At 31.7% G+C, this 16,266-nt stretch overlaps 2 protein-coding genes across 2 annotated transcripts; both read left to right on the top strand.

Moving 5' to 3' along the window:
- On the top strand, positions 208-4,781 carry LOC105158937 (probable glucan 1,3-beta-glucosidase A). The gene is made up of 8 exons (XM_011075854.2): positions 208-461; positions 580-693; positions 1,254-1,451; positions 1,895-2,056; positions 2,483-2,652; positions 2,939-3,094; positions 3,201-3,556; positions 4,448-4,781. The coding sequence occupies exons 1-8, from the start codon at positions 264-266 to the stop codon at positions 4,627-4,629; spliced, it is 1,536 nt and encodes a 511-aa protein (XP_011074156.1). The 5' UTR covers positions 208-263; the 3' UTR covers positions 4,630-4,781.
- LOC105158936 (glucan 1,3-beta-glucosidase A-like) lies at positions 7,537-15,679 on the top strand. The gene is made up of 8 exons (XM_011075853.2): positions 7,537-7,802; positions 8,037-8,156; positions 8,304-8,501; positions 10,648-10,806; positions 13,216-13,385; positions 14,175-14,330; positions 14,437-14,789; positions 15,384-15,679. The coding sequence occupies exons 1-8, from the start codon at positions 7,599-7,601 to the stop codon at positions 15,563-15,565; spliced, it is 1,542 nt and encodes a 513-aa protein (XP_011074155.1). The 5' UTR covers positions 7,537-7,598; the 3' UTR covers positions 15,566-15,679.

Below are 16,266 nucleotides of genomic sequence, written 5' to 3'. Positions count from 1 at the left end.
TTTAACTTTTTGTATTATTTTTGTTTGATTACGGTTCATAGTATTGATTTTCTACGATTTTTAAATCATAGTAACGAAAAATCAATGTTTTTAGTGACTCTCAACTTTTACATATTTTAATCACTTATCCAATTTTTTAAAACACCTCCTCAATGTATTACTAGTTTCTGGTACAACTATGTGTGTCTATAAATGTATCAAGTTGAGATGCCATTCAAGTAAGAGGAAGAGGCAATTAGTGAAGTTCAAACTACTCATCAGCTATGAAATTATTCATCATCTTCTCCATTATTACCTGTTTCTGTCAGCTCCTCTCTTTCTCCAATGGAAGGTCAGTTCCCAACAACGTTGGGGCATCTGCTCCTGAGCAGGTTAAAGCAGTTAATCTCGGAGGCTGGCTTGTTACTGAAGGTTGGATCAAACCATCCCTTTTCGACGGCATCATCAACAAAGACTTGTTGGTGCGTACTAGATTTCTTGTTTCTCTTATAATTAATGTGTTTGTATATGTTGTCCGAAAATTCTATGCCGCGTGCATGCACCACTGTTTTAATTGTTATTGGTGCAACATATTATTAGGATGGAACTGGCGTGCAGTTTCAATCAGTCAAGGTAGGAAAGTATTTGAGCGCTGAAGGGGGAGGAGGAACCATCACAGTTGTACCAACTGCCTCTAGCTCGGAAAGCTTCAGAGTATGTTACACATTTTGTTTTCTCAATTACACTGCAAGAAAGAAAGGTTTTAGGACGTTTTTCCGTCTTTGAAGCCTAAAATTCTGTCTTTAACGAAATCAGAGATGTAATCCAAAAAAAAATCGATAAAAGGAAATAACTATGTATATAAGTTATAATTGAAAGTTGATTAAAGTTGTCTTAAATTAATGGATGATACTAAAATTGAGGTATTATGAATAAGTTTGAGGTCATCGGTTCAAGTCCCATTAGACGTGTGGGTATTTGTCTCACTTTATTTGAGTTATTATAATTTATTTATAGTTATATTGATGTAATGCTAAATAAAAAAAGTTGATTAAAGAGAAAGAAATTAATTGCGTGTACACACACATAATTATATATATACATATGAATTAATTTCGTTGATCAATTTATAATGATATGTTCTTTAGCCCGAAGAATTAGATGATTGCTATATACTCATCATTTTTATTAAAAATGAGAGGTACGTGAAAATCATCCATGCATTTAATGCACAGAGTGTAGCACGAATTCACACGTGTTCTTGTTTACTTCAGCTGTGGAGGATCAACGAGACGACCTTCAACTTTAGGGCATCCACCGGACGATTTGTGGGACTGAACACAACTGGAAATGGGAAAGATATAGTAGTGGAAGCCGAGGAACCTGGTGCAGCAGAGACATTCCAGATCCTGAGAAATCCTAATGATTTGAACCGTGTACGAGTCAGAGCCCCCAATGGGTTGTTCCTCCAGGTTAGCACTCAACTTTTTAGTATTCAGAATAGGTAGAGAGGAGAAGAAAATTACAAGAATGAAATGCCATGTATCAATGATGTCTTAGCCTAGTGATTAAGTTTTGGGTTTGAGGTACTATAAACAAGTTTGAGGTCATGCGTTCGAGTTTCACGAAACGTGTGGATACATGTCTCAATATATGCGAGTGTATATTGATTAAATTGATATATTACCAAAAAAAGGCCATATACGTTGAATTCCAAGTAGACTTTTACGTACATTTCATATATCGAACGTATTGTTTTTTTTTAAATACTAGTTGTTGGTTAATTAAAAATCATTACTGAGCATCAGCTGACGACGTTATGACTAAGACAGACGAGTTTTGTGATATTTTTTGATCGATTCTCTAACTTTTTGGCACGAAGACTTTAATGGTAGCACGTGAGGTGTACTTGTAGGTGAAGGAGAAGGACGAGAGTGTGAGTGCAGATTATGAAGGAGACGGAGGATGGAAAGACGATGATTCTTCTGTTTTTTCAATCAAATTCGGAAGAATACTGCAAGGTGAATATCAAGTCACAAATGGCTATGGTCCTCTCATTGCTCCCCAAGTAATGAAGGTATATATTCTCCTCTAATTACTTTTTTTCTTCCTATTCTTGTTTGAAATTTCACTTTTATTGCAATCAAAGCAGTAAAATTTATAATTGTAATTGTTATATTTATACTCCTTAATTTATAGTCTATTTGCACAAATCATTCATATTTTTTGTATAATTACAAAAATCACCTATGATAGCCAAAAAGCTAGCTGTGGGGTAGTTTGTACAATGATATGCTAACTTTTTAAGGATGTATGTGCAATTTTTTATAAAGAAATTGTGATTTGTGTAAATGATATTGACGTTTTTTTATGAATGTATGTGTGATTATTCTAAAAAATTGATGATTTGTATAAACAGATCGTAGGTGGGGGCGAATGTAATTACTCCCTAAATTTTAATATACACTTGAAATTAATATATATGTATGTGTGTGTATTTCAGGAACACTGGAGCACATATATAGTAGAAGATGACTTCAAATTCATAAAGGAGAATGGGCTGAATGCTGTGAGAATTCCAGTAGGGTGGTGGATAGCCAGTGACCCTTCTCCCCCCAAACCCTATGTTCCTGGATCCTTGCAGGCTCTTGACAATGCTTTCTCCTGGGCCGAGTAAGTAATATTGTTTTTATTTCTTTAAAAATATGTACACTTACAAAAAAAATGACTTAATACTTAGGAAAAAAAATATTGTCGAATTAATTAGCATATAAAGTTTTTTTTATTGTTAATCAATATTATTAACCACAAGAAATTTACTTTTGAATTAATTTAGTACTAAAAATTTACTTGCTCACGAATTATTTAGAATACATATTAAATAATATATATAAATTATTTTCATTTTCTAATAACCCTCTTCTTGGAATTAATGCCCCAACGACTAATCGGCATGCAGAAAATACGATATTAAAGTCATTATCGACCTACATGCCGCACCCGGTTCACAAAACGGTGCTGAGCACAGTTCCTCCAGAGATGGTTCGCAAGAATGGGGACTGACTGACAACAACATCCAGCAAACTGTTGGTGTGATAGAATTTTTAGCTGCTAGGTACGTCCATATTCTTACATGCATATACACATACATACCTGACACACTTGCACGAAGATAGCAGTAAAATTACTATATACAAATTTTAAGCGTTTTACTAGTACAGATATGCCAATAGCTCAAGTTTATATGCGATGGAACTGATAAATGAGCCAATGTCACCGGGAGTGTCTCTAGACAACCTAACCAAGTACTACCAAGCTGGTTATGATGCTGTCCGAAAGCACTCGCAGACGGCATACGTCGTGATGTCAAATCGATTAGGGTCCAGTTTTGAACCGACTGAACTTTTTAGCTTTGCGAATCGGCTAGAGGGATCAGTCATTGATGTACATTACTATCCCTACTACAACACTTCGTTGAACAACGTCACCGTTGAACGGTACATTGAGTATATCAACAACGACGAAGCCGAAAAAGTAAGGCAGCTTACAACATCGAATGGTCCTCCTATCTTTGTCGGTAAGCTTCTCTTTTATAAGGTTCATTACCATGTCTATACGCTTACAACCTTAGTTAACATCTATTGCACGAAGTTTAATTAGTTTGTTATAATGCATTTTAAATTTAAGCAGCAGAAATACAACATTTAATCATGGCTGATTGTTATGTTTGTTGAAACATTTTTCATGACAAAAAATAATTTCATGGCTAAACTAAACTTTTAGATTTTAACTATGATTTATTTTAATTATTTAATACGGCTTCAATCCATAGTCAAATAAACCGTAGGAATAATAATTTCTTCTAATAAGGGTAATATAAATTTGGCTAAATTTGTTTAAAAAAATCACTTAAAGCATCTATTTTTTATAAGATGTTGTAATTAACGATCATTATTATTACTATGATAATTAGAGCTAGAAAGAACTTGCAAACACTTCTGTAATCGATGTAAACGAGTTAGGAATATTAATTATTTATTTTTACCAAGAGAGCTTATGAGATCTTTGGTTGTGCTTGCTTCTATTAAATATTTTATGGATTATATACATTTTTGTCCTATAATTATATATATCATCTTCGTCTTTTAGGTTCTTTATTTTGTTAGAATCAAAATAGTCCTATACTCTTTTTTTTTTTTTTTAATTTTTTGATTTAAAGACAGATTTAGTCGAAAAATTTTAAATTGGCCAAAAAGTTGCATGTGCCATTAAAAATGGGGACTTCTCTCAGAATAAAGTTTGGTAAGACTTGAAAAATATATCAGGGAGAGTGATTAATTACATAACAATTATATTATATTTGTTATATTATGGATTCGATTCGACCAAACTTAATGTATATAAACAACAACTTGCTGGGGTCAATTGCAAATGACAAGTCGACGACTGTATTTTTTGCTGGGCGCAGGGGAATGGGTGGCGGAGTGGCAACTTACAAATACGAGCAAGGAGGATTACCAGCGGTATGCCGCGGCGCAGCTGGAAGTGTTCGGCCGCGCGCAATTCGGGTGGGCGTATTGGACTCTGAAGAATGTGAACATCCACTGGAGCCTGGAATGGATGATCAATAATGGATATATCAAGCTTTGATATTATTAACCTGGGTAATTAAAGTAAATAATCTGACAAGTTATTGGAACTGAAATAAGAATATGATAGCTTGAAAATGTGGACTATGTAGTGTTTCTCATCAAATTGCAGTGTATTGAAAAATAAAAGTTGGTGAAGATAATTTAAATGAATGACGGACCACAAAAGTTATATTTTTCGTCCTTTAATTTTACCCAATTATTAATTTTTGTTTCAATCACTCAAGTGTGTGTCACATCACCACTACATTATCAATTTTCTCACCTAATTGAAAATCTGAAAAACACATGATAAATTACAGCGAAAAATGTTGAAAAATTGATTAAAAATCCTAATTTGGACCACATTTACACACTTTTCTAAATTGAAGGTAAATTGATAAAGATCATTTAAAGGACTAAAATTAATAATGAAACATATAAAGTTTTTTGTGTACGGATAAGCTTTGAGCTTGTAGAGTTGGCATGATGAGTGTGAAGGGGTGTCAGGTGGGTAACCTCAATGGCCACAGGGACAGATGATATCTTGTGTAAGAAAGAAAAATCAAGAAAACCTATGTACGTAGATGAGGGAATTAATATATTTATGATCAGTTCGTGAGACAAAACATTTGACAATCTTCAAAAGTATAAAATGTCAAAACTCTACAACCTAAAGTTAGGCAATTCAACCCCGACTTTGAAGAGCCGGCGGTGTGCACGTAACTGCTCCACTAGGTCAATATAATAGTGCTCGTTGCGCTGTTAAAAAACTCAAACTTGGTCGAGCGGATTATAACCTATGAGGAGGATTTATATATATTTTTTAGCAACCAAGGCATATTTTTTATATGTAGCGTATGCGTAATTTATCCATTAATTTTATTTAATTAAACAAAGTAGAAGAAAGATGAAATGAATAATTCATGAATGAATTAACCTTAAATATGCATAAATAAAGAATTATTGATAGAAATTAGCTTTAAAGATATGGTGAAAAAAACAAATATGCATAATATAAATATTAAATTAATTAATTGTGGAATAAATAAATATAGTGTGGGGTTTATTAGGCCATTTATATTTTTTGTAATCATATTGCGTGTTATTAGTATATAATATGGGCAATGACTAGCAGAAAGTTATTTTTTCTTGTCTTTGCACTAGCCCTTTCTTTGCTTATATTGAAGCTTTTGCTTACTTAAAAATTTGACAAGCATAGGTAGATATGGTTTTTGAAAGAAAAGCCACACATGTGTGACTGCCCGTTTTATTCCGGTTCGTGCAGAACAGTTTGATTTAAATATTTCCAAAAGAAAATTTTATACTTTCTAAATTTTCTTTTTCTTTTTAAACGTGAAAATAGCTTGACCAAGTCCCTCCGATTGAGAAGAATGTCTTTGACTGAGCCTTTTGTATCTTCAATTGAGAAAATGCGAGTTTGACCAAGCTTATTTCAACAGATCTATCAATATTTTTATCTTTCAGCATTTTAGAGTAGCATCTTGGTCATATATCTAATTAATTTCGCAATTTTAGTCCACCTCTTTTTTTTTTTTTTTGTTGAAGTTCAACCTTCTCGTTGGTAGCGATGAACTCCGATAAATTATGGATTAAAATTTTTAGAAAGTTAAAGGACAAAAATGCTAAATAGCAACCAAAAATGCATTTAATTCTATTAAATATATATAACTCTTCAAAAACTACTATTACAACTAGTAGTAAAGTAAATAAATAAATAGCCACATATTTTATGAGATTCGTAGCAATCTCTTAATCACGAACCGTTAATTTACCAATTAAATTAGACATTATCGATATCAGATCATAAATTTAAATTTACTGATTATATTAGAATTCATACTTATAAGTTAGGATAATAAATAAGTGGAGCCAGACATGGAGCTAGCTAGTCCTAGTCCCTTTATTTGACGTTCACTACTATACAAAATTATAATTGTCAACGCCAAATGTGTGAGAGCCATTTAGGCGACTGGTCCATAGTCTCAGCACCCAATCCCGCAGTATCCTGAATTTTATAATTTCTTCTGCCATATTAACAAGGACTATTGACCTCCACGTTCAGCGCACCATCACCTCCACAAATAAACCATTTCACATTTCAATTTCAAATTGCTACAATGCATAGTCGCAATTCGGCCTAATTTAATTAGCGAAACTAAGATTGAATATTTTCAAATGCTCATGTTTTAATTCCTAGGTAGCTAAATGTATCCATAACAAATTCTTTAATTTTCTACTAATTCATTAACTTCTTTTTTTTATTGTATTTCGTAAACTTTTTTTCTTGTAATTGCGACAGAATTCTTTTTCATAATATTAATCGAACTATTCGATATGACATTTGTCAAGACAACTAAGATAATTGGTCGACAGTCAATTGAACATTACTTTTTAACAAAAACCCTAGAAAAAATATAATATTACCCATTGTTAAAAATAAACAGTCGTAGTAAATAGTGATTCACCATGATGATGCAGAATTTTGTTGGTTGTGATTTTTGCGAGTGTCGGTAAAATATTTACCATGATTAAGAATCATTGCAAATATTTTTATCATGGTGAACAAGTTAAGTTGTTGTATCATTATATTTAAGCATGATTAATAATCGTTATTTATCATAATTTTTAAACGATAGTCATTAAAAAAATTAGTTAATATTTCAATTTTCTTCTAGTGAAATTAGATGAAATAAATTATTTGATATTACATTAAAAAAGAAAAAATAAGTCTATGTAATTGATCAACACCGACTAGACATTCCATTTTCATCCAACGTAGCATTTAAATAAAAAATAAGAAAACAGCATATAGTCAAAATTTTCCAGAGATTATCCAATACTTTTTAGGGTCCAATTGTACGTGTTGTGTGTGTGAGTGTCTATATATAGTATGTGAACGTGTGATTGCAATATGTTCAAACAAGAAGAAGATTCAATAATTGGTGAACTTCAAAGTACTCACCAGCTATGAAATTATTCATCATCTTCTCCATTACCTGTTGTTCCCTCCTCTCTTTCTCCAGTGGACGGTCAGTTCCCAATGACGACGCCGACAACAACAACAACGGGCGAATTCCTCCAGTTCGAGCAGTTAATCTCGGAGGCTGGCTTGTTACAGAAGGTTGGATCAAACCATCCCTTTTTGACGGCATCATCAACAACGATTTCTTGGTTCGTACTCGAATATTTCATAATAGTATTTTTGTATATGCTCTCAGAAAATTTTATTGCGTCAAGTTTTGTATATATTATCAGATATTATCGGTGATGCTCGCGTACGATTGTCTTACTAAAATGTAATAATTGGAACTGAGAAGTTGATCTTTTTTCATCATTACCTTGGCATGATTTAATGTTGTCATTATTATTACTATTTTGATGTCATTGGTGGAAACATATTACTAGGATGGAACAGGTCTGCAGTTCAAATCAGTTACAGTGGGAAAGTATTTGTGTGCTGAAACTGGAGGAGGAACCATCATAGTTGCAAACAGAACAAGTGCTTCCGGCTGGGAAACATTCAGAGTATGTTTTCCATTCTGAGTGGATGGGTTACAATTACATCATAAATTTTAATCAACAATAACAAATATACGTTAATTGTCAATATCAAATATATATATATATATATATATAATTAATCAATAACTACTATTGAATTATTTACTTTAGTTATGGAGGATCAACGAGACGACCTTCAACTTCAGGGTTTTCGATGGACGGTTTGTGGGATTAAGCACTGCTGGAAATGGGATAGATATAGTAGCTGAAGCAGAGAGACCTGATGCAACAGAGACATTCCAAATTCAGAGAAATCCTGATGATTTAAACCGTGTACGAATCAAAGCCCCCAATGGGTTCTTCCTCCAGGTTAGCACTCAGAACTTTTCACCCCATGTTTGCCTGAACAATCTAAATTGTTCTGATATGACGTGATTTACATTTTATGGTATTTTAATTTTAACGTGGTGGAAGTATGCGATCGGTTTATACCATAAAAATCATATATATGTATCTGAAATTGATATTGCACGCCTAATGTAATATAATGATATTTGCGTTCACCTAATAAATTAGTTGCTTCTATTTTTTGCTATAAAATAGTGTTATACATTGTATTTTATTTAATTATAATGTATGTATAACATATATGTTATGTGTAATAAATTCATTTAATCTACATATATAAAAAAATATATTATACACGTGGTGCGTACAAGTTCGGCATAAATGCCATTATTTTTAGGACAGAAAAAAGGAAAGAAAAAAGTATAAGGAAAAAAGTTTTGTGGGGATTTGATTCTTTGGAAAGGCCAATGTAATTTACCTGCAAGAATAAGATGCCATATTCCAAAGTGAAAATGTTATACTTTATGATCAAATTCCATCCATTGTATATATTTACAGTGGTCCAAAATGAATCCATGGCTATGTGCTCTACCTCTTTAGGATGCACGTTTATATATACGTAAAGTTTTTAAGTGGAATAAAGTGCTACCTTGCCCAGATATTCTTCTTCTCTATCTTATTTAATTATTATCATTCATTTGTTTTTTTTAATTTTTTTATGAAACAATCATATCAATCATTTCTGAAATTTAGTATAATTATACATAATTTTTTTATAATTTGAAAAATTACATCTAATACCTCTGAAATTTGTTTTTGTTCAACAATATGAATAGATTCATCCTGCCAAAATTCATGGAATTTGTTGGTATCAATAAAAAAAAAATAATGAATACCATTAATGGATTTATTACTGACTTGTCGTAAATCGAATAAATCTTTTCTTAACTAAACTACCATTATACATCTTTATACACGCTTAAGAGTAGTTTAGTCAGAAAAAAATTATTTGATTTATAATAAGTCTGTAAATCAATCGGGTGTAAAGATGATATTTTTATTCAATTTTTTTGTTGATGACAACAAATCCATGAATTTTATTCATAAATGATTTATTTATTGGACAAAAAAAATATTAAGAGTAGTCGGTGTAATTTTTCAAATCATAAAAAAAAATTATATATAATTATATGAAACCTCACGAGCGAAAGATGTAATCACCCCTTTTTCTCATAGATGATTCTTGTGTAGTCGTGTTGATTAAAAGGTAATCTTGAAGCTATTCAAGAATGATAAGGTTTGGGCTTTGACATTTTATACGTGGGAAATTAATTAAGGTCGGTCATGTTTAGCCTAGACTTTAATTATACATATGGCTTATAACTTAATTTAGACTCATCAAAGTGTGAAGAATTGATTAGTCAAATTTTAAATGCTACCGTATCCCTTTTATATATATATATATATATTTGGATGGCTTCGACTCTAGTTAGGATCATATGGTTCAAGTCATGTTTCTTTATCAATAAATATTTACTTCAAAAAGTATTTATAAATCATCCACGAACACATACCTTATATTAAGCAAAAAATCAAATCCCGACAATTTTAATTGAACTGATGTGTATTTATGAGTATCCTTTATGAGATGAATGTGGGGTGAACCAATTCACTACGTATAAATTACGTTTTTATAGTCATCTTGAGTAAGTCAAAATCCCTTAAACCTAGTTTATTATGCCTCAAGGAATTAGTAGACATTATTATTGATCATTGGATTTGATGCTGCCTGCCACTTTGAGATATTATTTGTTCTATTTTTATAATATTCTCACTATTTTATTCTAAAAACGCACTTCATAAAAGAGAAGAGATCTTGAATTAATTATAAACCATTCAAATTTCTTGTTTATAATAGATATGGAATGCGGCCATATAAGATTTATTACAAACAAAGCACTAATTAAGAACAAATATTTGATTTAATAACTTTTATAAAAGCAAAGCCTAAGTTAAGTAACCAAATAGAGACTCCATGATCATAAAAGAACCATGGGTTTAGGTTTTATTTGTGAATTTTTTTTTTCTTTTTCTAAATTTTATTAGTAATTATGAATTAATAAAAAATATTAAAAGTGTAATGGTAGCACGTGAGGTGTAAATGTAGGTGAAGACGGAGGAATTGGTGAGTGCAGATTATGAAGAAAATGGAGGATGGGGAGACGATGATCCTTCTGTTTTTCTACTCACAATGAGCGGAAGATTGCAAGGTGAATATCAAGTCACTAATGGCTATGGTCCTCTCGTTGCTCCCCAAGTAATGAAGGTATATATGTTCTCCCCTAATTGTTTTTTCTTCCTTTTCTTTCTAAAATTTTACCTTTATTTCAATCAAACACTACAAAAAAATGCGACACTTAATCATGGCGACTTACTATGATTAAAAACAAAATAGTCGTAGCAAATAGTCATTGACTGTGGTTATTCAACGGTTGTTGGTCGTGGTATCTATGATGGTGGCTAAAATATTTGCCACGACAAATACATTTTTTTTGATGGAATAACTGTGGTCAATAAAAAATTATTTACCACGATTTTTAGTCCATAGCCATTAAAAATGTTGCCAATAGTCATTTTGGTTCTAGTGAAAGTAGCAATTAGGGAAAATACAATTTTAGTTCTATAAATTTGAGAAGCGGCAAGTTTAGTACATATGAATCCAATTTGATAAATTTGTATAAAATTCTGCATATTAAGGATAAAAAAATTGATCAGAGAGCACCTATTAAGCTGGTCACAATCATTTTTTCCAGTCACTTTAGTAATTTATGATCTTTTTCATTTTCAATGTGCAAAAATTTTACAATTACAAGACAAAATTACCAAAAATAAATTCGTATAGAACTGAAATTTCCACCCCCATACTTACATGACCAAACTGCAGTTTTTTCTAGAAAAATTTGAGGGTAATCATGTTGCTCTCCCATGAGGTTTGGGTATGATACACAAAGACCTCATGTGGTTTGAAAAATTATATCTAATCTTCTAAAGTTTGTTTTCGTCCAAGAAATAGATCCGATAATTAGTCAAAATTCATTAAATTTGCTGATAATGAGAAAAAATAATAAATAAAAATTCAATATATATTTAGTCCGAATCAACTTATTACAGGTTAAACAAATATTTTTTGACCAAACTATCGTTATACATCTTCACACAATACATATGAGGAGCAACATTTTCACCCTTATATGGGTATTTTGGTAATAAAAGTTTGTTTGACATGCAATAAGTCAGTAATAAGATCAACTGAAGGTAAATATGAGTTTTTTTTTTTTCAATTTTTGCTAATTTAATAAATTTCATAAAATGCTAACTAATAGAGAAATCTATTTATGAATGGAAATAAACATATGGGATATTAGATTTAATTTTTCAAATTTAATGAAAGGATAGTGTACTTATCCAAACAATTCGTTACTGCTGCTGTTAAGGGTAGTAATGCAAAAATATACCAAACTTACTTTCTCAACTTTTACCTAAACTTTTGTAAAAGCAGACTCCATTTCGGGCGAAGAGAATAATAGTTTTGGATGTTCTCACAAAAAGTTTTAGGCCTGGAGAAGTAATCATTTGCAGAGATGATTAATAGAGTTCATAGAAAAGTCAAATGTTGGGAGTGTTTGCAAAAAAAATAATAAAATAACGAGAGGTTAAAAAAAGACTAAATTGCGGGTGTTGAGAAAAAACGACTTTTGACAAGAGTTTTGATGGGTAACCGAATATTTTAACTTCATATGTCAAAAATCATTGTCTTAAAGTATTAAGGCAAAAAAATATTAAAAGTCTGATTTATTTTTATCCAAAGCCAAAGCAATTAGAAGCATTTAAAGTACGTCATCTATACTAATAAAAGAAAAAAAAAATATTTTTTTCACTCACAAATAAGGATTTGTGGCGTGGCTATTTGTGACGCCACGCCACGCCACTAATTTTTTTATTGGGTCGATATTATCCCTAAGTTAGTTTTCTTTTCACTATTCTTTTTCTTTTTTTTTTTTGTGAAATATGATATTTTATTTTATATAATTTATTTTTATTTATTATATATTTTAAAATATAAAAAATATTTATTATATACACGAAACAACAACGTATAATTGATGAAAATAAAGGGGTGGATCACCTTAGGATTTTGGGTTCATGAATTTATTTCTCTTGCCCCAACCTTTTACAATTTGCGCCATGTCTGAGCCCATTTCATGTGAACAACCGCATTACCCACCTATACGTCTAACATCTCATTGTTGATATTGTAATAAAGCTGAGTTATGTATGGTCGTGTGTTTTGTCATTATTGTCAATGACAGTGATTGGAGTTGAAGCAATCCATATTCTTTTACGTTACAGAGAAATTGATGTAGGAGTTTAAGTATATAACACTTAAATGGAAATCCATTGATGGACCTAAGATATTAATGGGTGGGCTTTACGGTTTCAAATACGGTCATCCACAGATGAAGAAAGTCTGTTGAATGTTTGGAAAATTTTTATTCAAATCAAATTGGATCGAATTAAATTAATCATATAAAACTTTCTCTTAATTTGTATTTTAATTACACGATAAGTATAGTATACTTACACAATAATTGGTTCAAATTCGACTAAATGAATCTAGATTAAAATTTTCCCAATGTTAACATAATGCAATTGAATTGAATTTTAAATATTTCAGGAACACTGGAGCACATTTATAGTGGAGGAGGACTTCAAATTCATAAAGGAGAATGGGCTGAATGCTGTGAGAATTCCAGTAGGGTGGTGGATAGCCAGTGATCCTTCTCCCCCCAAACCCTATGTTCCTGGATCCTTGCAGGCTCTTGACAATGCTTTCTCTTGGGCTGAGTAAGTAATATTATTTTCATGAGTTCTTTTTCTGTAGCAGAAAATACAATTTTTCTCATGATTAATTATCATAATTAAAAGTATGAAAAATTACTGTGAATACTAATTGGCAATAATTGCGCAATGACTATTAGTCGTTTTTTTTTTACAGACGATGTCAAAACTTTAATCATAGCAAAAAATCATGGTAAATGTTTTAGCCATTGCTAAAATCATGACAAATATTAATTAATCGTGGTCCAAAATTTAACTTTTCATATTTAAATTTGTTTAATATATGGTACAAAGTATGATTTATTATGATTTTCAAATCATAGTTATTTATGGGACAAAATGCTTTTTTAGTCGCATAAAACAATAGCAGAATTTGTCTTGGTATCACAAATATAGCAGGTGTGGCTTTTAATCCCATAAAATTCATAATCACATATTTTTAATCCTAAAAAGTCACGTCCGTTGTGATTTTGGGAATAAAAAGGCGTTATTTGGGACTAAAGAGAACCAAAATCACAATTTTGGGATTAAAAAGATGCAATTTTAAGTTTTATGAGATTAAAAGCGTCACTTGCCATAAGTGTGGTACCAAAACAAATATTACACTTATTTTATGAGACTAAAAAATATTTTGCTAGTTATTTATAATATAAAAATAATCTACTTTTTTTATAGTATCTTATGCATAAACTTATGAAGTTGAAGATCCGAACTACTATGAACATGAATTCTGAGAACTGCAATATCCCTCTCCCTCAAATGATTAATATCCCACAATGACACATTGGTATGCAGAAAATATGGGATTAAGGTTATTATCGACCTACACGCCGCACCCGGTTCGCAAAATGGTTGGGAGCACAGCTCTTCTAGAGATGGTTCACAAGAATGGGGACGGACTGACGACAACATTCAGCAAACTGTCAATGTGATTGACTTTTTAACTGCTCGGTATGTAAACATTCTTACATGCATAGGTATGTGCATGTCTGACGTACCTACATGCCGATAGTAATAAAATTATTGTGAACAAATTTTAAGGGTTTTACTAATATAGGTATGCCAAGAGCCCAAGTTTATTCGCGGTGGAACTGATAAACGAGCCACTTTCACCCGGAGTGTCTTTAGACAACCTAACCAAGTACTACCAAGCCGGATACGATGTTGTTCGGAAGCACTCGGCAACAGCGTACGTCGTGCTGTCGAATCGATTAGGGCCTAGTGAGCCGACGGAACTTTTTGGGCTTGCGAATAGGTTAAGGAGATCAGTCATTGATGTGCATTACTATAATCTTTTCTCCAGTATCTTCGACAGCTTCACCGTCCAACAAAACATTGATTATGTCTACAACAACCGGTCCGCACAGGTTAATCAGCTCACGACATCCAACGGCCCTCTTATTTTTGTCGGTAAGCGCTCTTTTGATCAAGAGTTTTTGTACTTTTGTATAAATTTATTTTGATAATTTTGTTAGATAATTTTAAAATTTTTGTACATTGAGAATAAAAGCGGCTGAAATTTGATGGCGAGGAAAGTACACGTGAGCTGCATTGGGTGCACTTTTCCCGCCAGTTTAACAAATTCGATCATTTTTATCTTCAACATGCGAAGTTTTCAAAAGGATAAATCATATTGATATCCCCTGAAATTAGGCTTAAATACAAAAACACCCTTACCCTTTTGTAAAATTATAAATACATCCTTTGAGATTGTAGGTGTGATTACAAACTACCCCTATTTAGAGCCAAAAGCTTCCACAAACACCTCCTAAAAAATATTACACTAGCACCCCACAAGGGGTGTACCTGTAATTTTGCAATAGACAGGTGGTGTTTGTGTACTTGGAGATGTCAATATAATTTACCCTTTCTAAAATTATAGAACAAAATTTTCAAATAAATTCGCATGACTCTAAAATTACTACTATTTGTTCTTACGGGACTAAATTTGCAATTTTTCCTCAAACCTACTTAAGAAATGAAGTTGAAACTTGGCGCATGCAGGGGAATGGGTGGCGGAGTGGCAAGTTAGCAATGCGAGGAAGGAGGATTACCAAAGGTACGCGGCGGCGCAGCTGGAGGTGTTCGGCCGCGCGTCGTTCGGGTGGGCGTACTGGACTCTAAAGAATGTCAACAATCACTGGAGTTTGGAATGGATGATTGAGAATGGATATATCAAGCTTTGATATATCATTCATACTTATTAATTTTTTTCTTGGTAATTATAATAAATCTGCATAGAGTTGATAGTCATAATATCCAGTTATTGGAACTGAAATAATAATATTATTGGTTGAATATACAGATGATGTAATCTCTTCTCATCAAATTGCACAGTATTTTATTAAAATCTCATTAATATCAAATATCTATTTTAGCGATCACCGACAATCATAACGATCATATAGTAATTGTTGAGACCTCAGCTCTTGCAATATTATGAAAAGTAAATTGCATCGATACTCAAGTTTAAGTCCAAATATACAAACATTCTCTGTTATTTTATAAAATTATAATTATACCCCTTTAAATTATAGTTATAATTACGAATATATTTCATATTCAGTGGTAAATTTACACAAAATATCCCCTCAGAGCGTTTACCTGTAATATTACAAAAGATAAAGAGTGTTTGTGTGTTTATACCTAATTCTAAAAAGTGTCAATATCATTACAATGAGCTCGCATAAGGTTTCATAATTCCGAATATTCCTTTATTATTTGGAAAATAAGAATACCCTTTTAATTTTAACAGTTGTCCAACAACTAATCCAATCCATTATATTTCATTAGGTTTTTATCCTTTTTTTGTGTTGAATTAATCAATATGTCTTTGTGAACTATGAATTATAATTTTTACATACTTTTTAAAAAAAATTTATACACT

Source organism: Sesamum indicum, linkage group LG3 (genome assembly GCF_000512975.1).
Source record: "Sesamum indicum cultivar Zhongzhi No. 13 linkage group LG3, S_indicum_v1.0, whole genome shotgun sequence".
In the NCBI taxonomy this organism is placed as follows: Eukaryota; Viridiplantae; Streptophyta; class Magnoliopsida; order Lamiales; family Pedaliaceae; genus Sesamum; species Sesamum indicum.
This window is presented reverse-complemented; position numbering and strand designations above follow the sequence as displayed.

Excerpts from the sequence above, each read along its gene's own strand:
- LOC105158937 (XM_011075854.2), top strand. The coding sequence starts at position 264 with ATGAAATTATTCATCATCTTCTCCATTATTACCTGTTTCTGTCAGCTC. Across the intron at positions 694-1,253 it reads CTAGCTCGGAAAGCTTCAGA|CTGTGGAGGATCAACGAGAC; the intron begins GTATGTTACACA and ends TGTTTACTTCAG. Across the intron at positions 1,452-1,894 it reads CCAATGGGTTGTTCCTCCAG|GTGAAGGAGAAGGACGAGAG; the intron begins GTTAGCACTCAA and ends GTGTACTTGTAG.
- LOC105158936 (XM_011075853.2), top strand. The coding sequence starts at position 7,599 with ATGAAATTATTCATCATCTTCTCCATTACCTGTTGTTCCCTCCTCTCT. Across the intron at positions 10,807-13,215 it reads TTGCTCCCCAAGTAATGAAG|GAACACTGGAGCACATTTAT; the intron begins GTATATATGTTC and ends TAAATATTTCAG. Across the intron at positions 13,386-14,174 it reads AATGCTTTCTCTTGGGCTGA|AAAATATGGGATTAAGGTTA; the intron begins GTAAGTAATATT and ends ATTGGTATGCAG.